Source organism: Hemiscyllium ocellatum, chromosome 31 (genome assembly GCF_020745735.1).
Source record: "Hemiscyllium ocellatum isolate sHemOce1 chromosome 31, sHemOce1.pat.X.cur, whole genome shotgun sequence".
Taxonomy (NCBI): Eukaryota; Metazoa; Chordata; class Chondrichthyes; order Orectolobiformes; family Hemiscylliidae; genus Hemiscyllium; species Hemiscyllium ocellatum.
The window spans coordinates 51,421,231-51,449,093 of NC_083431.1; the positions used below are offsets into that span (position 1 = coordinate 51,421,231).

At 43.2% G+C, this 27,863-nt stretch overlaps 1 protein-coding gene across 4 annotated transcripts in view; it reads right to left on the reverse strand.

The window, feature by feature from the left end:
* camkk1a (calcium/calmodulin-dependent protein kinase kinase 1, alpha a) overlaps nt 1–27,863 on the reverse strand; it is a 250,736-nt gene that overhangs the window by 39,319 nt on the left and 183,554 nt on the right. For all 4 annotated transcript variants that reach the window (XM_060848477.1, XM_060848475.1, XM_060848478.1 and 1 more), the window contains 4 exons: nt 11,447–11,646; nt 5,417–5,470; nt 4,648–4,721; nt 2,056–2,143 (listed from right to left, as the gene is read on the reverse strand). In XM_060848477.1, coding sequence (XP_060704460.1) covers nt 2,056–2,143; nt 4,648–4,721; nt 5,417–5,470; nt 11,447–11,646 — 416 coding nt within the window. The remainder of the gene's footprint in view (nt 1–2,055; nt 2,144–4,647; nt 4,722–5,416; nt 5,471–11,446; nt 11,647–27,863) is intronic.

Below are 27,863 nucleotides of genomic sequence, written 5' to 3' on the forward strand. Positions count from 1 at the left end.
AGGGCAATTTTAATCCAGTTGCCTAAGGTATGGGGATCTGCTTTCATTGCAACCTGGTCTTCTGAATGAGTGTGAAAGCAAACAATCTACGGCCATGGGGTCCTTCTTAATCCATGCAGACAGAAGTCTGATGATATCATCAGACTGTAATTTTGACTCTGGTCTGAGTAGGGAAATCACAGCAGCTTTAAGAGCCAGTGGAGATAGATTAGATTACTTACAGTGCGGAACAAGTCAACACGGACCCGCCGAAGCGCAACCCACCCATACCCCTACATTTATCTCTTTACCTAACACTATGGGCAATTTAGCATGGCCAATTCACCTGACCTGCACATCTTTGGACTGTGGGAGGAAACCGGAGCACCCGGAGGAAACCCACGCAGACACGGGGAGAATGTGCAAACTCCACACAGTCAGTCGCCTGAGTCGGGAATTGAACTCAGGTCTCTGGTGCTTGTGAGGCAGCAGTGCTAACCACTGTGCCACCGTGCCGCCCACGATGGTAGGAAGAGAATTCAGGGCCAATTAAGGTCCTCGATTGCTTCTTTTTGGGAGCAAGAGAGACCCTCCTGACCTCTCATGGAAGGTCTTTGTTGCCCTGTCCTGAAGTCCTGCACTCTTCATTGTTGCAATACCCGCCCTGTTCCTGTGACTTAACTTGTTGGCAAAAGGCTTTCATTAATTCCAGTTGGGAACACTACCATCTACAAGTTCTTCTCCAAGCTACTTACCAGTTTGACTTGGAAATATATCACCATTCCCTCACTGTCACTGTCCCAAAAATGCAACATTAAAATAAAACGCAGAACTGCTGATGCTAGAGATCTAAAACAAAAACAGGAATTGCTGGTGAAACTCAGCAGGTCTGGCAGCATCTGCGGGAAAAAACCAGGGTCAATGTTTTGAGTTCATTTCAGTTTCAATTCAGATTTGAACTGTTAACTCCACTTAACTTCCCACAGATGCTACCAGACCTGCTCAGTTTCACCAGTAATTACTATTTTTCTTCCAAAATGCATCTGGTTCACTTTAGGGAAGGAATCTGCTGTCCTTACCTGGTGTCTCCAAACCCACAGCAATATATTTAACTATTAACTTCCCTCTGCAGTGGCTCTCAGCTGTATTTGAGAAGGTAGCTCACCAGCATTTCTCAAAGGTAGTTAGGAGGGGAAAATAAGTGTTTCTTGTGCTAACCGAAGGCTTAGTAAGTGGATAATAAAGCTATGGGGAGACAAGCTATCTGATTGTGTACTCAAGGTAAATAGCAAACAACTTTTATTTGTGTCCCCAAAGGGAATAAAAGACTCAAAGTGCTTCACAGACAACAGCACATACACTGACCTGGAATGTAAGAATTCAAAAAGAAGGGCAAAGGCATGACCAGATAGATGAGCTTTTGGGGAGGATTTTAATGGTGGTGAGAGGTATGTCCAAGCTCAAAGGAGAGTTTCAGAAATAAACACCAAGCTGAGTGAAGGGTTTTCTACTAATATAGAGCTGCAGGAGCAAGGGGATGGCAAAGGATGCCAGAATAAAAGCAGTACAAAGCACAAGCTGGAACATCAGATGAGAGAAAGTCAAAGGATAGGAATTTTCGATGAAGCACACAGAGTGGGTCAGGGATACAACAAACAACAATAAGGAGAAAGGTGCTGGGTGAATGTGATTTCATTTTAATTAGGGTGTCCATGGAATTCAGAGTAAGTTCAAGATTGCATGGGATGATACTCACTCAAGTGATTTCTGTTCTGGTTGAAACATTGGGAGAATAATTAATTATGTTCTGTGAGAGCTCTGAAAGGTTGGTTTGTAGTTAATTATGATATGACCATGTTCAATTGAAGTAATCAAAATATAGGTAGGCTTTGGTGAATTTAAATGACCTGATAATTTTCAACCTTGTGTTTCAACTGGAAGGAACTAATAGGCGTATTAAATACTAATATTACAGAAAGAAAATATTGTCAATGAATAACTCTTTTACGAAGGGACATTCATCAGTGATTCTAATTGAAATAGTACAGGTCTTTTTTATCTGTGGTTATTTTATACCTTTATCTGTGGAACTGTAATCCTGGTGTCAGGATTCTTATCCAACATCCGAAGAAGCAAATCCTTCAGCTCTTCACTGATTTCTGGTCTGAGAAATATGAATTTATGAGACATGTTAACAACAGACAGAGAAAGCAGTATTTCTGGGAACCTGAACAAACCGGTTCCACTATTTTATTAAATGATATGCATTTTAATCCCATTTATCAAGTGAGTGTCATATTAATTTGGACACTTATCCATGAGAAATGATTTATCTCCTTCAGTCTTTACATTTTTGATTGCCTCATTCATCACCACCAAAACCTCACCAGCTGGTAGAACATTTTGGGAAGGAGTTTTGCAGATTTCCATTTATCTTTGTTTGAAGAGGCTCAGAGCTGAGTGCAACAGACCCCATTTTTGTTGTAGTAAAGGCCTTAACCCGCAGTGTGGGAATCACAAATTTTCAGAGTAGATGTTAATGTTCTGAAAGGGGAGATAATATGTGTGGAACTCTCCAGCTGTGAACAGCTGTGAAGCTATGCAAATTCCCAGTCCTTTTAAAAACATTTTAAAATAACCAGCCCATGGCAGTGAGGGGTGAAAATAAATCCAAGTGAATTCATTCAAATCTCCAGCCTTATAAAAATTTAAAATACAAGCTGCCTATAACAGTGAAAAATAATTTGTTCTACCAGTTATAATAGCTGTTTATTGACTTAATCCCAAGGGCTATTATTATTTCAATATGCCTGCCCTCTTCCCACATTATCTCAGTAGGGAATCTTAAATTCGCAGTTCGACTGATACCCATAATGATTATTAGAGGATTAGCTATCTTTGATAGGGCATTAAGAAAATAAGTGTATTTGTTTTGTAAAGAATTAAGCTCTTGAGGGAATTTATATTTTGCGTTGGGTTTATGAACATAAGGTTTATGTTAACAGTAATAAAAGGATGAATAGATATTGTGGACATTTACTGTAAATCAATATGGCTCGTGAGATCTGCTCTTGGTGGGTAGTGGCATGGAAGGAATAAGCACAAGGCCTGGTGCAACAGTTGACAGGTTACACGGGTCATGAGAGACAGCATGAGATTGGCATTATGTTGGTATGTGGACTATAAGGGGCCACTGGAGTTTACAGGTGGCATGGGTTGATGTGAGTTGGTGCAGGTGGAGCATAAGGAGTGGGCGGAGGGATGAGGGATGGATGGCCTAACAAACCCTAGAGAAGTGAGGCAGATATTTTAATTACTCCATTTTTGTACCAGGCAGCCCTGTGGCTGAATCCAGCGGTAGTAGGCCCAACCCCATCCAGAACCCACATCCTTGAAGAATCCACCAATCAAGTGAGTTTCTCCTGAGGTGGGGGTGGTGAGCTGGGAGAGAACCTAACCCAATGAACTCCAAGTCCCTTAATCAACTTTTTGAAACTTTTAATTATTTTAAATCATTGATGAAATCATCCTAAAGTTTCTAAACTCTTGAGAACACAAGTCCCATTTCCTTAATCTCTCTCCAATATATCCTTCTTTTCTTTATTGAAACTGAATGCAGTACACTTGATAGGGTCTGAGTAATTCTCTCCAGAACTTAAACATTAATTCCTCACTTCTGAAGTCATCTTCTTGAGACAAAGTCCAACATTGCAGGAGTTTGATTTGTTCATTTGTGCCCTAACTCTTTGCAAGTTTTTATGTGGACACCTAAATCCACAAGCTTCTTCACAGCTTCTAGTATTTTCCCATTTAGAAAATTCCCTGATTTGTTTTCTTCAGATCTAAAGTAATAACCTCACCCTCTCTCACATTGGATTACATATTTTTTTCAATTAAAAATTGTTTCTGGAATCTTTTTGGGATGGTGTAGTTTATGGCTTTCCAAACTCAGTCAGGTCATTCCATCTAACACCACGTGGTAGGTTCAAACTAGTCATCAAGGAACATGAAACGTGGATGGTAATGGGTTTCAGACGGAGAATTCGAGACAGCACATCTTTGTGTTTCAAAATCACTTCCACAAACTCCAAGAACAAGTTAACAGACACGACTGGGAGGTGTCATTTGAATGTGAATTTTTATAGCACTTCTTGCATCTGCATGACAACCCCACTTTTGATGTGGAATCAAATTAGGTGAACATGCCAACCAATCTCACAAACAAATCCTTTGATAAATGTCATTTGGTGATATAGGTTCAAGGGTACATGTTGGCCGAGAAATCCCTTGCTCTTCTTTGAATTGCACCAGGGAATTTCCTTCTATTCACCTAAATGGGAAGACCGGATCTCCAAAAGACAGTTCCTCTAACAGTGCAGCACTCCTGCACTAATCTCTCGAGTACGATACAGACCCACAAACCTCTAAACACAGTGTTACCAGTTGAAATGTTTGCAAGAAAGGAAATGAATGCTTCAGCTTCTTGCCCGGGCACTGTGGCTCACTGAACTGGGGGTAATATTCATTGAGTGCTATTTGAAATTCCCAAAATTGTCCCATCTCATTAGGAAGAATTGGTAAACTGATTGTCTAATTATCTCCTTTTGAGTAACTGGCAACAACACTTGTGCGATCAAATAATTTGAACAGTTTGCCATTTTTACTTACTTTTCTGGAAATTCCACAGGCCAGTTCTTAATTTTGGCATGAAGTGCCAGGATATATTCATCTATAAAGGGACACTGCAGAGAAAGAGAGAAAGTGAATCTTCTTCTGCTTATTGCATCTTCCAACTAAACCAACCTTGAGCATTGTAGACCAAGCAAAGAATTACACTGACAACTGATTTAGGATTGTCAATCAGGCTCACAGTGTGGTGCATTTGTGGGCAGGACCCTGTTCTTTGCCAACAGAAAGAACATGTATGTGCACTATGCATGTTTCAATTCAACAAAATAAGTCCCTCAATCTGCACTAATTTGTGCAAAATCAGAAGGGCTCTGTCTTGGTGGTAGGGCAGTGATCACTGAGATCCACCTCTGTGTCCCTACTTTTGACCTATCTGCCACCCTGGTCTCTACATCCCTCAAACCCAGATACAACCCATTTCACAGCACCACCAAAGCAACAACCCCAACCTTTCTCACCTCTGATTTTCCAGTCCAGGGGTTAATATCCTGGTAGCAGCCATAGCCTCCACTGCACCATTGCCATTGGAGATTAAGGTCTCTGATTGGCTGTTAGCTCCAGGTGGGTGGGGCATCCAGATCGAGTTTCATAACTCTGGCAGAAAGCCTGCCTGGCTGACATCTGATCAACTGGGCTCCCTGACCAAGGCTGCGGATTCGTCTCCGCTACACATTCCCAATTTTGGACTGTCCCAGTCAGCATTCCAAATAACCTGAGTCCTGTCACAATGTAAGATCCATATACATACCTTGCCAAAGACCAGGCAATACAAGGTGACACCAATGGCCCAGACATCCAAAGCCTGAAAAATAAATTAGCAACATTACTATAACCATCTACACTGATTTCAGAATAGCTGTGCTCCTATACTAATGCCTTGCTCAACATATTCTCCATGATTCAATATCAGATTTATAAAGAATACTCATTTACTCATACATTCAAATAAAAACAGGATTAATGCTGGAAAAATGAACAATCAAAAACACACAGGAGCACAGAGTATACAGTAATGGAGGAGTCATTCAGATCAGCATTCCTGTGCTGACTTTATGCGCAGAATAAAGTGCATTTATTTTAGTTACACTCATAGAATTAGCTAGCTACAGTCATAAAGTCTCTACAGTACATAAAGAGGTAATTCAGCTCATCGACTCTGAAGAGCATCCCACGCAGACCAAGCCCCCCATCCTATTCCCATAGCCCTACATTTACACTGGTTAATCCACCAAGCCTACTCATCCCTGGACACTATGGGCAATTTGGACAATCCACCTAACCTGCACATCTTTGGGAGGAAAATGGAGCACCTGAAGGAAACCCATGCAGACAGGGGGAGAACATGCAAATTCCACACAGTCATACAAAGCTGGAATTGAACGTGGGTCCCAGGAGCTGTGAGGCATCAGTGATAACAATTCCTGTGCTTTCCCTGAAAGCTGACAAATCTCTTTTGTTCAGGTGCTTATTCCTTTTAAAAGCCCCGACTGCTTAAAAGCTCTTCAGCACACCCTCAGGCAGTGCACTGCAGATTCTGACCACTCATCCATGCATGAGATTTCTCCTTATGCCTATATCTCCTATTGGTTCTCTTGCCAAGCAGCTTAAATTTGTCTCCTCTGGTCCACAAAAAGACTAGTTTCTCCACATCAACTCTGCCCGGTTTCCTCATGAATTTGAGCACCTTAATTACATTTTCTCCATCTCCTCCAAGGAGAACAAACGCAGCTTCTTCAAATTCATCTCTCAAATATTCTCATAAACTTTTGGTTCACCTTCTCTAAAGCCTGCACATCCTACTTAAAGCATGGCACTGAAGCAGTCAGGAACTCAGTGTTTTCTAAAAGTCCATTAAAACTTTCTTGCTTTTGTTCTTTGTAGCGCTGTTTATAAATCTCAGAATACTGTATGCTCTGTTAACGTCTTTCTCAATGTGTCCTGCCACATTCAATGATTTAAGAAAGATGGTAAGGAAAAGCCAGGGAACTATAAACCGGTGAGTCTAACATCAGTGGTGGGCAAGTTGTTGCAAGGAATGCTGAGAGACAGGATTTACATTTATTTGGATAGACAAGGACTGATTAGGGATAGACAACATGGCTTTGTGCATGGGAAATCTTATTGCATTAACTTGATTGAGTTTTTTGGAGAAATAACAAAGGGAACAGGGTGATGGATGAGATCTATATGGACTTCAGCAAGTCATCCGGCAAGGTCCCTCATGGTAGACTGGTTATCAAGGTTAGATCACATCAACTACACGGAGAACTAGCCATTTGGATACAGAACTAGAGGGCCGCCTTTCAGACTGGAGGCCTGTGACCAGTGGTGTGACACAAGGATTGGCGCTGGATCCACTGCTTTTTGATATTTATATAAATGATTTGGATGGGTCCATAGGAGATATAGTTAGGAAGTTTGCAGATAACACCAAAATTGGAGGTATAGTGGACATGGAAAGTTATCTCAGAGTACAACAGGCTCTGATCGTGAATGGGCCAAGGAGTGGCAGATGGAGTTTAATTTAGATAGATGTGAGGTGCTGCATTTTTGGAAAGACAAATCAGGGCAGGATTTATACACTTAATGGTAAGATCCTGGGGAGTTTTGTTGAACAAAGAGACCTTGGAGTGCAGGTTTGTAGTTCCTTGAAAGTGGAGTTGCTGTTAAATATAACAGTGAAGAAGGCGATTGGTGTGCTTTTCTTTACTAGTCAGAGCATCGAGTATAGGAGTTGGAAGGTCATGTTGCAGCTGTACAGGACGTTGGTTAGGCCACTTTTGCAATCTTGCATGCAATTCCGTTCTCCCTCCTATCGGAAGGATGTTATGAAACTTGAAAGGGTTCAGAAAAGATGTTGCCAGGGTCAGAGGGTTTGAGCTATAGTGGGGGCTGAATAGGCTGGGTCTATTCTCCCTGGAGCGTCAGAGGCCTTATAGAGGTTTATAAAAGCATGAAGATGGTAAATAGACAAGGTCTTTTCCCTTGGGTGGGTGAGTCCAGAACTAGAGGGCATAGGTATAGGGTGAAAGGGAAAAAAATTAAAATGGACCTAAGGGGTAACCTTTTCACACATAGGGTGGTGCGTGTATGGAATGAGCTGCCAGACGAAATGGTGGAGGCTGGTACGATGACAAAATTTAAAAGGCATCTGGATTCTATGAATAGGAGGAGTTTAGAAGGATATGGGCCAAGTGCTGGCAAGTAGGACTAGATTAACTTAGAATATCTGGTTGGCATGGATGAGTTGGACCAAAACATCTGTTTCCATGCTGTACACCTCTATGATTCTATGACTCTATTAATGCACAAAATCTCCAGCTCCCTCTGCTTTAAAATTGTACCTTTTATTTTGTACAGGTATCCTCCACTTTTTGAAAGTTCACTTTACGCCAATTCACTTTTGACAAAAGACCTACATTAGTACCTGATTTTGCTAATCCAAAGAGAATTTTCACTTGTACGAAAAACAGCAAAATACATCCCATATAAATTAATGTTTCTTCATTTTATGCCATTTCAACTTACAAAAGGTTTCACTGAAACTCTCTGATTTCAGATAGCAGGGGATACCTGTATTGTCTTTTCATAGGATCCTTACAGTGTGGAAACAGGCCCTTCGGCCCAACAAATCCACATCAACCCTCCAAAGAGTAACCCAACCAGACTCATTCCCCTACCCTATATTTACCCCTGATGAATGCACCTTTCCTACGCATCACTGACCACTATGGGCAATTTAACATTGCCAAGTCACCTAACCTGCACATCTTTGGACTGTGGGAGGAAAACAGAGCACCCAGAGGAAACCCACACAGACACAGGGAGAATATACAAATTCCACACAGATAGTCGCCCGACGCTGGAATCGAACCGGGGTCCCTGGCGCTGTGAGGCACCAGTGCTAACCACTGAACCACCGTGCCACATCTTGCTATCAAAATGTACCTTTGCACTTCATGTAAATTACATTCAAAACATGTCTGCCTTCTACACGATCCCTGTTCTCTGAAAGCCTATCGTTATTTACCTCACTATTCAAAATATTCCTAAATTTTGAGTGGATGGAAAGTTGAAAAAATATGTCCTGTGAACTCAAGTCTCAGTCATTCATGCCGATCAAGAAAAGTAGCGCTTCGAACACCATCCCCTGAGCAACCTTACTGAATATCTTCATACAGCTCAAATATCAACCAGTCACTGTCACTCTCGAAGCTTCTTGCCTCTCACCTAATTCAGTCTCCAGTGGCCACTGTCTGTCTTATACCAGGGACATGCCCAAGCTCACTCTGCACTGTCCCTCCCCCACACTGCCACATTCCTTCCCCCACACTGCCCCAAGCTCTCCCCTACCCAGTCACATCCCATTCCCTAAACTGCTACACCCCCTCCCCCACACTGCCCCTAACCCTCCCATACCCAGCCACATCCCCTCCCCCAAACTGCTCCACCCCCACCCTACAACACTTCTTCCCCAATCTCACTGCCCCCTCCCCCACACTGCTCCACTCCCTCCCCACGCTGCCTTACTCCCAACCTGCACCATGCCCCATCTCACCCTACAACATCCCGTCCCCCACTCACACTACCCCCTCCCTCACATTACCCCACCCCCATCCCCACCAGCTGATGAGCTAAGATAGGGGTGAAGCTGAGACATGTTACTGAGATGCAAAGGATGGTCTCAGAGATGGTATGAATATATGGTCACACCTTATCTCAAGATCAAATATGACACCATAATTACATTTAGACTGGATTACTCACAGATCATGAGCAGAGAGAGGGATGGATGGTTAGGGAACAATATAGAACAGAGATGGATGTGGAGAGGTAAAGCTAAGTGTCATTGGTATTCTAGAGAAGGTTAAAGGTGTGCTTTCAGATGACACTGCCAGACGAGGGGAACATGTAGATGACAAATCAGGGGTACCAGAGGTAATGGTGTGAGAGCAGAAAGAGAAGCCATTTCAAGTAATAATAAGTCCTGAAGTTTCACAGAGGTGGAAGGGTGTCTTGGGCCAAATGGCACTGCAGACCTGAAACCAGAGGTCCCACTCTCAAACCAAGCGCCCACCAAATATCTTCATCTAGCTACTATTGCTTCTTAGAAGCAATTATCATCATCAAAGATGTAATGAGAGCGAGAAGAACGAGGAGGGAACATGTGCCACTGTCACTATCACCTAGGATGTCATTTGGGACTTCTGATTGAAGCTGTTTTGTTACTATGGCAGAGCACATACATGACTCAGGGAGTCAACATAAAGTTCTGGAAAAGATAGGAATCAATTTGGGAAGCGACATGTTCAAGGGGAAATTGGAGATATGGTCGAAGTATTCAAGAACAGAGCAACCAAGGGTTGCTTTCTGAATGGAGGGATGGTGATAGCAACTTTAACGGATAGTGGGAGAAGAGCTGAAGAGAGAAAGCAGCTAATAATATCTGTTAAGATGGGGGCTAGATGGTGAAGTTGGGTTATCAGTTTGGTGAAGACTGCAGACGCTGAAGGTCAGAATGGAAAAATGTGGTGCTGGAAAAGCACAGCCGGTCAGGCAGCATCTCAGGAGCAAGAGAGTCGATATTTTGAGCATAAGCTTTTCATCAGGAATTCCTCCGATGCTTCCTGACCGGCTGTGCTTCTCCATTACCACACTTTTCCACTCTGATCTCCAGTTTCTGCAGTCTTCAATTTCTCCATGGGATTCATAGACAACATAAGCATGGAGAGGGTCTGAGGGAGAGAAGCTGGATGTAAGTTCAGGCTTGCAACATGGAAGGGTTAGAGTAGGTTTGGTGGACCGGTAAAAGCAAAGGACCTGGCAGAAGCAGCTAATTGAATGGTTTTATTTGGATGGCCTGGTGGCTCACAGCACCAGCGCCCGGGTTCAATGGCAGCCTTGGGTTACTGTCTGTGCAGAGTCTGACATTTTGCTGGGTGCTCCATTTTCCTCCCACAGTCCAAATATGTGCAGGTTAGGTGGATTAGCCATGGTAAATGCGGGGTTATAGGGATTGGGTAGCGAGCTGGATTTGGATAGGATGCTCTTCAGAGAGTCGGTGCAGACATGATGGGCCGACTGGCTTCTTTCCCCACTGTAGGGATTCTATGATTCTATCATTTGACAGAATGTTAAAGCCAAAGGTGACAATGCAGTTGAGTAAATCAGTGATTGTGGAAACACTGTGTCAATAGATTCCAAAAGGATTGATAGTTAAGATTTTGAATGCGCAGTTGTAAATGAATTAAAGGATAGCATTTTCCTGGGTGTGAACCAAATACATATTAGAACAGATGACAAAAAGTTAAAATACTAAGATGTTTTATGAAGAGGAAGAGGCAAGAGAGGGGGGAGAAGCTGTGAGGAAAAGTCCAGGGTTAGGGTCCAGGTGGATGCAGACATGATTGCCACTGGGTGAAATTTGGAAGGAAAGGGGTTGTCAAAGTTGAAAAGACAGAAGGGGCCTTAGCTGAATGAAGACAGTGCTCCTGGAAGGGTCTTGGTTGAAGAGAATTACACAGAAAAATATGATTGAGGCTATTTTGAGATTTTGAACATATGAGTCTGAATATTAAATCCAAACATTACAAGTCATGGTGACAATGCTGGTCATTGATTAGATTAGATTACTTACCAGTGTGGAAACAGGCCCTTCAGCCCAACCAGTCCACACTGACCCGCCGAAGCACAATCCACCCAGACCCATTCCCCTACATTTACCCCATGACTTTAGGTCAGTGGTGAGATTATGATATACAGGCCATTGTTTCCCTACCTTCCCATGAAAGCTCTTCCTGGTCTCTGAGAGTGTCTCTGGTGCCATGAATGCTGGAGTCCCAGCTGAACTGGACAGCAAAGCATCGTTCCCCTCAAACTGGTTACTTACTCCAAAGTCAGCAATTTTAATATGGCCATCATCTCCCAGGAGCAGATTTGAAGGTTTGATGTCTCGATGAATGATCTTCTGGTAGTGTACTATGGGAAGTAGGAATATAAAATAACATTATTTGGATAGTCCATTTATTTCAAAACATAGGACTGATGGGGCTTGTGCAGTTACAGCTTCCAACAGCTGGGGGCAGAGGCAGCAAATATATCAGTCAGGACCTGAACCGACAAGCTACGTCTGAATTTTGCAAACATATTACAATCAGCTAATACAGTAGTGAAAGGTAGAATATTCTTCACCTCTTTGGTACCACAAGAAAAAGGACCCACTGGCACTTTTGTCTTGCAGGACCACTAGTTTGGCATCACTTTGAATGATCTAGCTACTGTAGGCTGGGCATCCAAAAGGTGCTGTGGACATTGGCAAACGCAGTATGGTACTGAAATGCAACTTGTAACCTCACAGGTTGGCATATCCCCCACTCTACCATTAGTACTAAACTAGGGCATCAACCCTGATTCCAAGGAGAATGCAGGAAGGCATGCCAGGAGGACCACCAGGCATACCAAAATATAAGGTGTCAACCTGGTGAGGTTACAACGTAAGACTACTTGTATTAAATAATTGGTAGTGGATAAACAGTGGACAATTAATAAACAAAGAAGAGTAGAAGGCTGCACAAACGTTCCTATAGGTATCAAAAAAACTGCAAGTAAAGTGAGCGTTAGTCCTCCAGAGGGTGAAAATAGGGAATCAACTGTAGATAAGAAAGAAATGGCATACATAATTAATAAATATTTGGCTTCTGTCTTCACTATCAGCGATATAAAAACATCCCAGTAATACCTATAAATCAAGAGGTTGAAAGAAAAAGAGGAACTTGGTGAAATTATAATCAACAGGGAAGTAGTACAGCCAGAGAGTCATAGGATGTACAGCACGGAAATAGACCCTTCAGTCCAACTCGTCCACGCCGACCAGATATCCTAACCTAATCTAGTCCCATTTGCCAGCACTTGGCCCATATCCCTCTAAACCCTTCCTATTCATAATCCCATCCAGATGCCTTTTAAATGTTGTAATTGTACCAGCCTCCACCACTTCTCTGGTAGCTCATTCCTTACACGCACCACTCACTGCATGAAAATGTTGACCCTTAGGTCCCTTTTAAATTTTTCCCCTCTCATCCTAAACCTATGCCCTTTAGTTCTGGACTCCCCCCACCCCAGGGAAAATGCCTTGTCTATTTACTCAATCCATGACTTTATAAACCTCTATAAGGTCATCCCACAGGCTCCAACGCTCCAGGGAAAACAGCCCCAGCATATTCAACCTCTCCCTAATAGCTCAAACCCTCCACCACTGGCAAAATCCTTGTAAATCTTTTCTGAACCCTTTCAAGTTTTACAACATCCTTCCGATAGGAGAAAGACCAGAATTGCATACAATATTCCAGAAGTGGCCGAACCAACGTCCTGTACAGCCAAAACATGACCTTCCAACTCCTATACTCAATGCTCTGACCAATAAACGCAAGCATACCAAATGCCTTCTTCATTATCCTATCCGCGACTCCACTTTCAAGGAACTATGAATCTGTACTCCAAGGTCTCTTCGTTCAGCAACACTCCTACCATTATGTGTATAAATCTTGCCATGATTAGTCTTTACAAAATGCAGCACCTCACATTTATTTAAATTAAACTCCACCTGCCACTCCTCAGCCCATCAACTTCCTGTTGCAGTCTAAGGAAACCTTCTTTGCTGTCCACTACACCTCCAATTTTGGTGTCATCTGCAAGCTTACTGCCTATACCTCCTATGTTCACATCCAATTATTTATGTAAATGACAAAAAGCAGTGGACCCAGCACCGATCCTTGTGACACTCCACTGGTCACAGGCCTCCAGTCTGAAAGGCAACCCTCCACCATCACCCTCTGTTTTCTGTCTTCCAGTCAGTTCTGTATCCAAATGGATAGTTCTCTCTGCATTTCACGTAATGTAACCTTTCTAACCGGTCTACCATGGGGAACCTTGTCGAACGCCTTACTGAAGTCCAGACAGATCACGTTTACTGCTCTAACCTCATCAAAGCTTTTCATTACTTCTTCAAAAAACTCAATCAAGTTAGTGAGATATGATTTCCCACGCACAAAGCCATGTTGACTATCCCTAATCTGTCCTTGCCTTTCCAAATACATGTAAATCCTGTCCCTCAGGATTCCCTCTAACAATTTGCTCACCGCCAATAATAGGCTTACCAGTCTATAGTTCCCTGGCCTTTCCTTACTACCTTTATTAAACAGTGGCATCACATTAGCCAACCTCCAGATTTCCAGCACCTTACCTGTGACTATCGATGATACAAATATCTCAGCAAGGCGCCCAGCAATCGCCTTCCTAGCTTCCCACAGAGTTCTAAGGTACACCTGATCAGGTCCTGGGGATTTATCCATCTTTATATGTTTTAAGACATACATCATTCCCTCCTCCGTAATATGAACATTTTTTTCAAAATGTCACCATCTATTTCCCCACATTCTATATTTCCACGTCCTTCTCTACCTGACTATATCTATGGTTTTTCTCCCTTCCTATAACTGCCACCCATCACACGCTCTAGCTCTTGTAAATTCCTCATTGCCTCTAACTGTCTTTCTAACTGATCCATGCAATCTGATTGAATTTGCAACAAAGATACTTCCTGCAGACATAATCATCAGTAGCATGGAAATTCTCCCTAATCTCCCACATCCAACAGGAAGAGCACATCACTCTGGTAAAGGCCATCTTTGCAACTTAACAATGATCATACCCAAAAAATAGCATCGTCTTACTGCTCTAAAAATACTGTTCCAGGCTAACTTAGTACCGATGTTTTATATTTTTAAAATTTAATCAAGAGACAGATCTCAATAAAACATATAATCAAAAAAGAACCAACTGTACTCACTATTGTAGATTTATAGCAAGGTAACATTTAAAAACTGTGCACTTATCTATTCCTGTGCTGACAGCTCTCCCATACTGGTTCCTCCAAGGGCAGCTGTGAATTTTGCTGTTTGTTAATTTTTCTTAGACGCACTCTGATGTCCACAGATACTTGAACTCAAACAGCAAAGGCAATAGTTGTGCAGATTCACTGCTATGTCAGATAGCACTGTAGTTTTCTTTCTCTGACCATGTGGTCTCTGCCTTTTATCTCTCTTCCTCCTTTTTAAAGTGCCATTGTTTTGATCTTTTCTCTCCAAAACTTCCAAAACAATGCAACGGCTTATAAAACAGTGACTACTACTCCTGGAAGTCGAGGAACTCACCACCAATACCTGAAATACCTCAAAAAGGAACAGCCTGATTTTATGTGCGAGCAGCATCGGAGGTAGGATGAACTCGGAAGACTGCAGATAAGGTAAGGCAGTTTTTATTAAAATTACTTATGGTAGCGGGCAGCTGTGTTTTTCTCTTTCACAGAAGGAGCAGGAGCAGCGGAGGAAGTGACGGGGACCAGTGGGGTAGCCGGGAAGGTAAGCAGTGAGTATAAATACTCACCCTTCGACGCCAACGGCCATTTTAAGTGCGAGCAGCAGTGGAGAAGGAGCGGGAGCAGCGGAGGAAGTGACGTGGACCGGAGGGGCAGCCGGGAAGGAAAGCAGTGACCATACATATTAGCAAGGCAGCTAAACCCGAGACTCTACTACTGTAGTGTCTCCCACCCGCCCTCCTCCTCTAACCTAGTTAATAAGTAGGAAGAGCGGGAGTGATGACCAGGGGACTGCCGGTAATATATCTGGGAAATGGTTGAACCCGAGACACTACACGTGTTGTGTCTCACCCCCCCCACCTCCTCTAACCAAAAATAGGAGTCTGGTTTGTTAAGGTAAGGATTTTCTATTTCTTTATCGGTGAATGGTTAAAAATTTACTTTTTGTGGTTTATCTATTAATTGTTTTTTAGAAAAAGACTATAGCAGAGAGGTATCAGAAAGTATTTTAACTCAAACCTATACAAAGTAATAAAGTAATTAACTAAGCAGAGATGGTTGGGCAGGTGATGTGCTGTAGCTGTATGATGTGGGAGCTGGCTGATCCCATTGTGAATGGCAGTGACCACATCTGCAGCAAGCATTGGTTGCTGGAACAACTCCAGATCAGAGTTGATGATCTGGAATCTGAGCTTCAAACACTGCGGCACATCCGGGAGGGGAAAGAGTTACCTGGACGCTTTGTTTCAGGAGGCAGTCACACCTGGGAGATTAAGTAATTCACATTCAGTTTGTGATCAGGGACATCAGAATGTGACTGTAAGTGAGGCAGGTAGGGGGAACCTGAGTTCAGGAGCCTCAGCCCTTGACCTTGTCCAACAAGTATGAGATTCTTGCTCCCTATACGGATGAGGAAAAAGGCTCTGGACAGGATGAGCCAGCTGACCACGGCACCTTGGTGCAGAAGGCCATTCAAGAGGGGGGAGCAAAAAGACGAGTAGTTGTTATAGGGGATTCTATAACTAGGGGGACAGATAGTATCCTATGCAAGCCGGATCGGGAGTCTCACATGGTGTGTTGCCTGCCCGATGCCAGGGTGCGGGACATCTCCGACCAGCTTGAAAGGATATTGGAGCGGGAGGAGGAGGATCCAGTTGTTGTTGTCCACATTGGTACTAACAACATAGGCAAAGCTAGGGTGGAGGACCTGTCTGGGGATTATCAAGCACTCGGAAGGAAATTGAAGTACAGGTCCTCAAGGGTCATAATCTCCGGATTACTGCCTGAGCCATGTGCCAATTGGCATAGGGATAGGAAAATTAGGGAAGTAAGCACGTGGCTAAGGAATTGGTGTGGGAAAGAGGGATTCCATTTCATGGGGCATTGGCATCAGTTTTGGAACCGGGGGGATTTGTACCGATGGGACGGTCTCCACCCGAACTGATCTGGTACCAATGTTCTAGCGAAGAGGATAAATAGGGTGGTCAGTAGGACTTTAAACTTCTGAGTTGGGGGGAAGGGAAAATGAAAGCGACAGGGAGTATGGAGTTAAATAGAAAGATAAGCAGGAGGATAGCATGTATACAGGTGGGTTTAACCTTGAGGCAGACTAGGAATGCAACAAAAAGGAAGGATAACTTAGGACATCTTATGACTTCCAATATCTCTAATGATAAGGAAGTTAGCATTAAGGCACTTTACCTGAATGCTCATAGCATTCGTAACAAAGTAGATGAACTAACGGCACAGATCATCGTGAATGATTATGATGTGGTAGGCATCACAGAGACATAGTTGCAGGGGGTTCAGGACTGGCAGTTAAACATTCAAAGATTTACAACTTATCAAAAAGACAGGGAGGTGGGCAGGGGGTGGCCTTGTTTGTTAAGAACAAAATTAAATCTATGGCACTGAATGACATAGGTTCGGATGATGTGGAGTCTGTGTGGGTGGAATTGAGGAACCACAAAGGCAAAAAAACCATAATGGGAGTTATGTACAGACCTCCTAACAGTGGTCAGGACCAGGGACGCAACATGTACTGGAAAATAGAAAAGGCACGTCAGAAAGGCAAAGTCACAGTGATTATGGGAGACTTCAATATGCAGGTGGACTGGGTAAGTAATGTTGCCAATGGATCCAAAGAAAGGGAATTCTTGGAATGCTAACAGGATGGCTTTTTGGAACAGCTTGTCATGGAGCCCATAAGGGAGCAGGCTATTTTGGACCTAGTGCTATGTAATGAACCAGACTTTATAAAAGATCTTAAAGTAAGGGAACACTTAGGAAGTAGCGATCATAATATGGTAGAGTTCAGTCTGCAGTTTGAAAGAGAGAAGGCAAAATCAGATGTAATGGTGTTACAGTTAAACAAAGATAATTATGAGGGCATGAGAGAGGAACTGTCGACTGGAAGCAGAGCCTAGCAGGGAAGACAGTAGAGCAAAAACGGCAGGAGTTTGTGGGTATAATTGTGGACACTGTACAGAGATTCATCCCCAAGAAAAGAAAGATTATCCGGGGAGGGATTAGACAGCTATGGCTGACAAAGGAAGTCAGGAAATGGATCAAAGAAAAAGAGAGATCCTATAAAGTGGCCAAGAGCACTGGGAAATCAGAAGATTGGGAAGGCTACAAAAACAAACAGAGGATAACAAAGAGAGAAATAAGGAGGGAGAGGATCAAATATGAAGGTAGGCTAGCCAGTAATATTAGAAATGATAGTAAAAGTTTCTTTCAATACATAAGAAACAAATGACAGACAAAAGTAGACATTGGGCCACTTCAAACTGATGCTGGAAGGCTAGTGATGGGAGATAAGGAAATAGCTGGAGAACTATTTATGTAGGCCAACAAGAGGTGAGGCTATACTGGATTTGGTTCTAGGTAATGAACCAGGCCAGGTGTTAGACTTGGACGTAGGTGTGCACTTCGGGGACAGTGACCACAACTCGGTGACTTTTACTTTAGTGATGGAGAGGGATAAGTGTGCACTGCAGGGCAAGAGTTATAGCTGGGGGCAGGGAAATTATGATGCGGTGAGGCATGACTTAGGATGCGTGGATTGGAAAAATAGGCTTCAAGGGAAGAACACAAATGATATGTGGAGATTGTTCAAGGAACAGCTATTGGGTGTCCTTGATAAGTATGTACCAGTCAGGCAGGGAGTAAAGGGTCTTGTGAGGGAGCCGTGGTTTAATAAGGAATTGGAATCCCTTGTGAAAGGGAAGAGGGCGGCCTATGTAAAGATGAGGCGTGAAGGTTCAGTTGAGGCGATTGAGAGTTATAAGGTAGCCAGGAAGGATCTAAAGAGAGAGCTAAGAGCAGCGAGAAGGGGACATGAAAAGTCTTTAGTTGGTAGGATTAGGGAAAACCCAAAGGCTTTCTATAGGTATGTCAGGAATAAAAGGATGACTAGGGTAGGTATCGGTCCAGTCAAGGATAGTAGTGGGAAGTTGTGCGTGGAGGCGGAGGAGATTGGAGAGACACTAAATCAATACTTTTCGTCAGTATTCACTCAGGAACAGGACACTATTGCTGATGTGAATATTGAGTCACGAGTGATTAGAATGGATGGCCTTGAGGTATGTAGGGAAGAGGTCTGGGGAAAGGATGAAAATAGATAAGTCCCCTGGGCCTGATGGCATTTATCCTAGGATCCTCTGGGAAGCTAGGGAGGAGATTGCAAAGCCATTGGCCTTGATTTTTATGTCGTCATTGTCTACGGGAATAGTGCCAGAAGACTGGAGGATAGCGAATGTGGTCCCCTTGTTCAAGAAGGGGAGTAGGGATAGCCCGAGTAACTATAGGCCAGTGAGTCTCACTTCTGTTGTGGGCAAAGTCTTAGAGAGAATTGTAAGGGATAGGATTTATGAACATCTGGATAGGAATAATGTGATCAAGGATAGTCAGCATGGTTTTGTGAAGGGCAGGTCGTGCCTCACAAACCTGATTGAATTCTTTGAGAAGGTGACTAAGGAGGTGGACGAGGGTAAAGCAGTAGATGTGGTGTATATGGATTTTAGCAAGGCGTTCGATGAGATACCCCATGGTAGGCTAATGCAAAAACTACGGAGGTATGGCATTGAGGGTGCATTAGAGGTTTGGATTAGGAATTGGCTGGCTGGAAGGAGACAGAGGGTAGTAGTTGATGGAATAGGTTCATCTTGGAGTGCAGTTACTAGCGGTGTTCCACAAGGATCTGTTTTGGGACCATTGCTGTTTGTCATCTTTATAAATGATCTAGAGGAGGGGCTTGAAAGCTGGGTGAGCAAGTTTGCGGATGACACAAAAGTCGGTGGAGTTGTGGACAGCGAAAAAGGGTGTGGCAGGTTACAGCGGGATATAGGTAAGTTGCAGAGCTGGGCAGACAGGTGGCAAATGGAGTTCAATGTAGCTAAGTGTGAAGTCATTCACTTTGGTAGGAGTAACAAGATGATGGATTATTGGGCTAATTGTAGGCTACTTGCTAGTGTGGATGAGCAGAGGGATCTTGGTGTCCATGTACACAGATCTCTGAAAGTTGCCACCCAGGTAAATAGTGCTGTGAAGAAGGCATATGGTGTACTGGGCTTTATTGGTAGAGGAATTGAGTTCCAGAGTCCTGAGGTCATGTTGCAGTTGTATAAGACTCTGGTGCAGCCTCATCTGGAGTATTGTGTGCAGTTTTGGTCGCCATACTATAGGAAGGATGTGGAGGCATTGGAACGAGTGCAGAGGAGGTTTACCAGGATGTTGCCTGGCATGGTAGGAAGATCGTATGAGGAAAGGCGGAGGCACTTGGGGCTGTTCTCATTGGAGAAAAGGAGGTTTAGGGGAGATTTGATAGAGGTGTGCCAGATGATTAGAGGTTTAGATAGGGTTGACAGTGAGAACCTTTTTCCGCTAATGGAGTCAGCTGTTACTAGGGGACACAGCTTTAAATTAAGGGGTGGTAGGTATAGGACAGATGTTAGGGGTAGATTCTTTACTCAGCGGGTTGTGAGTTCATGGAATGCCCTGCCAGTAGCAGTGGTGAACTCTCCCTCTTTATGGTCATTTAAGCGGGCATTGGATAAGCATATGGAGGTTATTGGGCTAGTGTAGGTTAGGTAGGCTTTGGTCGGCGCAACATTGAGGGCCGAAGGGCCTGTACTGCGCTGTATTTTTCTATGTTCTATGTTCTATATTCTAACTTAACAAGTACTTTGCGTCAGTCTTCACAGTGGAAGACATGAGTAATATCCCAACAATTAAAGGGAGTCAGGGGGCTGAGTTGAGTATGGTTGCCATTACAAAAGAGATAGTGCTAGAAAAGCTAAAAGATCTTAAAATTGACAAATCTCCTGGCCTCGATGGGCTACATCCTAGAGTTCTGAGGGAGGTGGCTGTGGAAATAGCAGAGGCGTTGGTTGAGATCTTTCAAAAGTCACTGGAGTCAGGGAAAGTCCCAGATGATTGGAAGACCGCTGTTGTAACCCCATTGTTCAAGAAAGGATCACGACAAAAGATGGAAAATTATAGGCCAATTAGCCTAACCTCTGTTGTAGGTAAAATTCTAGAATCCATCGTTAAGGATGAGGTTTCTAAATTCTTGGAAGAGCAAGGTCGGATTAGGACAAGTCAACATGGATTTAGTAAGGGGAGGTCATGTCTGACAAACCTGTTAGAATTCTTTGAAGAGGTGCCAAGTAGGTTAAACCAGGAAAATCTCCAGGTCTTTGATAAGGTGCCACACGGGAGGCGGCTGAGTAAGGTGAGGGCCCATGGTGTTCGAGGTGAGCTACTGGTATGGATTGAGGATTGGCTGTCTGACAGAAGGCAGAAAGTTGGGATAAGAGGTTCTTTTTCGGAATGGCAGCCGGTGACAAGCGGTGTCCCGCAGGGTTCAGTGTTGGGGCCGCAGCTATTCATGTTATATATTAACGATCTGGATGAAGGGACTGGGGGCATTCTAGTGAAGTTTGCCGATAATACGAAGTTAGGTGGACAGGCAGGTAGTACTGAGGAAGTGGGGAGGCTGCAGAAGGATCTAGACAGTTTGGGAGAATGGTCCAGGAAATGGATGATGAAGTTCAATGTGAGCAAATGCAAGGTCTTGCACTTTGGAAAAAAGAATACAGGCATGGACTACTTTCTAAACGGTGAGAAAATTCATAAAGCCAAAGTACAAAGGGATCTGGGAGTGCTAGTCGAGGATTCTCTAAAGGTAAACATGCAGGTTGAATCCATGATTAAGAAAGTGAATGCAATGTTGTCATTTATCTCAAGAGGGTTGGAATATAAAAGCAGCGATGTGCTACTGAGACTTTATAAAGTTCTGGTTAGGCCCCGTTTGGAGTACTGTGTCCAGTTTTGGGCCCCACACCTCAGGAAGGACATACTGGCACTGGAGCGTGTCCAGCGGAGATTCACACGGATGATCCCTGAAATGGTAGGCCTAACATACGAGGAACGGCTGAGGATCTTGGGATTGTACTCATCGGAGTTTAGAAGGTTAAGGGAAGATTTAATAGAAACATACAAGATAATACATGGCTTGGAAAGGGTGGACGCTAAGAAATTGTTTCAATTAGGCGAGGAGACCACGACCCGTGGACACAGCCTTAAAATTAGAGGGGGTAAATTCAGAATAAAAATGCCGAGACATTTCTTCAGCCAGAGTGTGGTGGGCCTGTGGAATTCATTGCCACAGAGTGCAGTGGAGGCTGGGACGCTAAACGTCTTCAAGGCAGAAATTGATAAATTCTTGATGTCACAAGGGATTAAGGGCTATGGGGAGAATGCGTGTAAGTGGAGTTGAAATGCCCAACAGCCATGATTAAATGACAGAGTGGACTCGATGGCCTTACTTCCACTCCTATGTCTTATGGTCTTATAGCTCTTACAGCCACAACTCTTTCCTGTCCTCCATCTTGGATTACCCAGAATGCTTTTATTTAACTGAGCAAATTGATTGAGTTGTCGTTGGTAAGTGTCTGGCTGCAGATGGACTTCATCCTAAGGCAATAAAAGATGTGGTGGGTGCACTGATGTTAACTTTTCATTAGATTCTGGCTAGATACAACTAGAATGAATAGAAGCAAATATAACCCCTATATCAAGAAGGGATGAAAGGAGACCACAGGCAACTATAGTCAGTTTGTTTAAAGTCTGCTGTGGAGAAGGTGTTCGAATCAGTCATTGCTCATCATATAAGTGGGCACTTGGCAAAATTCATGGGTGTCAGGAAGACTCAGATTTTTTTGGATAGGGGAATCCTATTTAAGCAATTTATTGGAATTCTCTGAAGGAGTAACTGTGGATAAATGGAGCCTATTGACATAAAAATTATTGTGCAAAGTGAGAGCTTTGGGGGTAACATACCAGAATGGATAGAAGACTGGCTGGTTGGCTGGCAGAAAACAGACGGTATGCTGTTCAAATTAGAAGTATGCAACAACTGGGATCCTGCAGGCATGCTGTGCTGGGTCATTAACATTTTACATTTAATATCAATGACTTGAATAATGGGATTGAAGGCATAATGGTTAAATTTGCAAGTGAAATGAAGTTAGGAAGGAAGGTATGTTGTAAAGGTAACATAAACGATATGCTGATACAGACAGGTTAAATGAATGGGTAAAAATCTGGCAGATAGAACATTATATGGGAAATTGTGAAAATGGTCCCACCAGGAACAGTTTGTGGGACCATGGACTACGATTTGTAAAATAGGCTCCATGGCGTGCCATATACATTGGAAATTTCCTTGAGGTACAGATGAGGTGGTTCTCCCTATCATCTACATTTGGAAAATTGTCAGAATCTTGGTTTCAGACAAATGTGTGGTGTAACTCCAGAGGAGATAAGTGACAATAATATCAGTCGAATGTATTTGCCAGTCAGACTGGTCAGTCATGCCTGATGAAACTAGACTCACACGAAAACAGGATTTAGGAACACTTTTTTAAGTGGGAAATTCATGAATCTCAGCATTTCTGATTTACCAACTGAAATAACTTCACAGAGGCCAATATCCTGTCATTAAGTCATGTGGAAAGTCCTTGACACTGATCCTGTTCCCTCAAAGCCTGCTCTCAGAGTGAACATGACGGCTGACACTCCTGTTCTTATCTGTAAGCCAGGGCTCCCTGTTTGGACCAGATTAACAGTCCCAACCAGGGAATTGATATTCAAGAGGCCCATCTTGCTGAGCTTGTTAGAATCACTACATCCACAAGGCCTCATGCATGGAGTGAAATTACATGAATGCTACTGCTGTCCACGGTGCTCTGTTATTGTCCAAGTGAGTGCACTGCATCAATCTCTCACTCCTGCTTCTTGAGCCTGCCTGTCTCATTAAGACATCGCCTGCATTCTCTGCGTGATCCTGCACTGCACTCTGTAATCAGTTATTAATTTGCTTTTAATAATGTTTCCATTTGTGGAAGCTTTGGCTCAGAAACCTTCAGCATGGGGTCCAAACTTATAAAGTTAGCCTAAGAAAATCAGCAATGATGGAGAATGCAGACAGAGCCATTCACAGCTGCTAATGTCTCATTTTCCGATGACTCATTATTGTGTAAAATATAGCGAAGTATTTCCTTTTAACTGATGGGAAAACTGCTATTGTCTGACCATGTGCATCATACTCATCAATCATTTAGAGAGCTCAGCAATGAAAGCAATTCCTTTTTTTCATGGAATGTGGGCGTCACTGGCAAGACCAGTTTTGTTGCCCTTGAACTGAATGGCTGATAAGAGTTTACCACATGGAGTCACATGTAGGTCAGACAAGGATTGCCTTCTCTTTCATACATCAGGAAATCAGATAAATTTGATTTTGGGAGTATATCTTGAATTCACAATTCTGAATACTCTCCTGGCCACCCAAAGCCAAGTCATCTCAGTGCTCTTTGACCTATATACCATCCAGTTCAGCAACACTTCACATGCAAAATTCTCTTTCCAGTGTTCATTTCCCACCTTGGTCTCCACAGTGTTGTCACTTCATCCAGCCCAACAACCTTCCAAATGTTTTTCCACCAAAACTAATCTATTACATGTTACTAATTTGAATTGCTCCACATTTGTTTGCCAGGCTATCTATGCCTTAAGCTTTTAAATTTCCTTCTAATATTATTCCTGTGAAGTGCAAAGACATTTTGCCATGTTAAATATGCCACTTAAATGCAAATTAATATTAAGAAAGAATAATCTGATTGAATAATCCTTGTGTAATACAAATGGAGATCATTATGTTCCCATTTCAAAAAACAAAAGCATCTGATGTACCTTTAGTGCCTTTAATGTAATTACATGACCCAAGGTGCTTCACAGAACCATTATATAAACAAAATATGTCACTGAGGGACATAATGGGATATTACGTCGGATGACAAAGTGTTTGGTCAATGAGGTATGTTTTAAATATTGTCTTAAGATAAAAAGAGAAATTGAGAGGTAGAGAGGTGTAGGATGGGTATTTCAGAGTGTGAGGACGAGGTTGTTGAAGGCATGGCCTCCAATATTGGAGTGATTATAATCAGAAATGATCAAGAGAACCAGAATTTCAGAAGCTCAGATATTCTGGCAAGTTATAGAATTGGATGATTTTGCAGAGACAGGGAGGAGTGGAGGTGTTGGAAGAATTTCGGGAAATAGGGAACAGTGGAGGGACTGGAAGAGGTTACAGAGATAGTGAGGGGAGAGAACACAAACAACCTGCGAACTTCATACAAAAATTCAAAGTTCACTTATTACACACTTGCAATGTTTTCTTTTCTAAATGGCAAGTGATGTCACTGGGCCAAGTTAATGCTCTGAGGTCATGGGATCAAATCCCACCATGAAAGCGATAGAGTCATAGAGATGTATAGCACTGAAACAGACCCTTCGGTCCAACTCGTCCATGCCGACCAGATATCCCAACCCAATCTAGTGCCACTTGCCAGCACCCGACCCATATCCCTCCAAGCCCTTCCTATATACCCATCCAAATGCCTTTTAAATGTTGCAATTGTACCAGCCCCCACCACTTCCTCTAGCAGTTCATTCCATACATGTATCACCCTCTGAGAGAAAAAGTTGCCTCTTAGGTCTCTTTTATATCTTTCCCCTCTCACCCTAAACCTATGCCCTCTAGTTCTAGACTCCCTCACCCCAGGGAAAAGACCTTGTCTATTTATCCTATCCATGCCCCTCATGATTTTATAAACCCCTATAAGTTCACTCCTCAGCCTCTGATTCTCCAGAGAAAACAGCCCTAGCCTATTCAACCTCTCCCTATAGCTCAAATCCAACAACATCCTTGTAAATCTTTTCTGAACCCTTTCAAGTTTCACAACATCTTTCCGATAGGAAGGAGACCAGAATTGCATACAATATTCCAACAGTAGCCTAACCAATGACCTGTACAGCCACAACATGACCTCCCAACTCCTATACTCAATACACTGACCAACAAAGGAAAGCATACCAAACGCCTTCTTCACTATCCTATCTACCTACGACTCCACTTTCAAGGAGCTACGAACTTGCACTCCAAAGTCTCTTTGTTCAGCAATACTCCCAAGGACCTTACCATTAAGTGTATAAGTCCTGCTAAGATTTGCCTTTCCAAAATGCAGCAGCTCACATTTATCTAAATTAAACTTCATCTGCCATTCCTCAGCCCATTAGCCCATCTGATCTGCTAAGATTTGCTTTCCCAAAATGGATACAGAACTGGTTCAAAAGTAGAAGACAGAGGGTGGTGATGGAGGGTTATTTTTCAGACTGAAGGCCTGTGACCAGTGGAGTGCCATAAGGATTGGTGCTGGGTGCACTACTTTTCATCATATATATGAATGATTTGGATGTGAGCATAAGAAGTATAGTTAGTAAGTTTACTGATGACACCAAAATTGGAGATGCAGTGGACAGCGAAGAAGGTTACTTCAGATTTCAACGGGATCTTGATCAGATGGGCCAATGGGCTGAGAAGTGGCAGATGAAGTTTAATTAAGACAAATATGAGGTGCTGCATTTTGGAAAGTTGGTGCAACTTAAATTCAATTAATAAATCTGGAATTTTGGAGAGGCAGTGGCCTAGTGATTTACCACTGGACTACTGATTCAGAAACACAGCTAATTTTGCAGTGACATCAGTTCAAATCCAGCCACAGCAGACAGTACAGTTTGAATTGCATTAAAAAAATGTACTACTGATGATCATGAAACCATTGTCAATTGTCGGAAAAACCCACCTGGTTCATTAATGCCCTTCAGGGAAGGTAATCTGCCATCCTCATCTGGCTGACATGTAACGCCAGACTCACAACAATTTGGTTGACTCTTAACTAGCCACTTAGTTGTTCCAATTGCTATGAAGTCTCAATAAAGAAATGAAAATGGACAGGCCACCTGGCATCGATCTAGGCACCAGAAAAAACAATGGCAGAAACAGCCCTGTCAACTCTGTAAAATCCTCCTGACTAACATCTAGAAGCTAATGCCGAAAGTGGGAGAACTGTCTCACAGACTAGACAAGCAACAACCTGATGCTGTCACACTCACGGAATCACACCTTATAGGCAATGTCCCAGATACAGCCATCACCATCCCTGCATATATCCTGTCCCACCAGCAGGACAGACCCAGTACAGGTGCTGGCACAGTGACATACAATCAGGAGAGAATTTCCCTGGGAGTCCTCAACATTAACTCCGCACCTCATGACGTTCATGGCTTCAGATTAAACATGAGCAAGGAAACCTTCTGCTGATTCCGTCTTCCCTCAACTGATCAATCAGTATTTGATGAACAACACTTGGAGGAAGCATTGAGGGTAGCAAGGCACAGAATGTACTCTGGGTGGGGGCTTCCAATGTCCACTACCAAGAGTGGTTCAAATGCAGTATGACTGATCGAGTTGGTCAGATCCAAAAGGACATAGCTGCTAGGCTGCATCTTCAGCAGGTGGTGAAGGAACCAACAAAAGGGAAAATTTACTTGACCACATCCTCACCAGTCACCCTGCCACAGATGCCTCTAACATTGTAATATAGGTAAGAGTGAAAAACCACAGTCCTCATGGAGACGACGTCCTACCTTCACAGTGAGAATACCCTCCATTGTGTTGTGTGGCACTCTCACCTTGCTAAATGGGACAGACTTTGAACAGATCTAGCAACTCAAGTCTGTGGATCCATGAGGCACTATGGGCCATCAACAGTAGCTAAACTGTGTTCCAACACAACCTGTAACTTTATGGCCTGGCATATCCCCCACTATGCCATCGCCATCAAGCCAGGAGACCAATGATGGTTCAATGGAGAGTGCAGGTGGGCACAGCCGGAGGAGGGCCAGGCATAACTAAAAACAAGGAGTCAACCTGGTGAAAGGATGAAGCAAAACTACTTGCATGCCCAACAGCGTAAATAACAAGTGATAGAGCTAAGCAAACCCACAAGCAGTGGATCAGATCTAAGTTCTGCAGCGTTGCCACATCCAGTCATGAATGGTGGTGGATAATTAAACACTTCACAGGAGGAAGAGCCCACAAATAGTCCTGAGCATCAGAGCAAAAGATAATATTCATCACAGTCTTCAGCCAGATGTGGCAAGTGAATAATCCATCTCGGCCTTCTCCAAAGGTCCCCTATCTGAGATGCTAGTTTTCAGCTAATTTGATTGAGGATATTTCCCTAATAATGATGAAGGGTGGGAAAGTGCCAGGTTATGACTGCAGGACAGAAGGCCACAAGAGTGTTGCACAAGGGTAAAAGGCACGTTCAGCACGGATGTCATTAAAAATATCAAAATAGAGTTTCTGACAGCGCAGAGAAATTGAGGGATTCATCAACATTGCTGTCAAGCT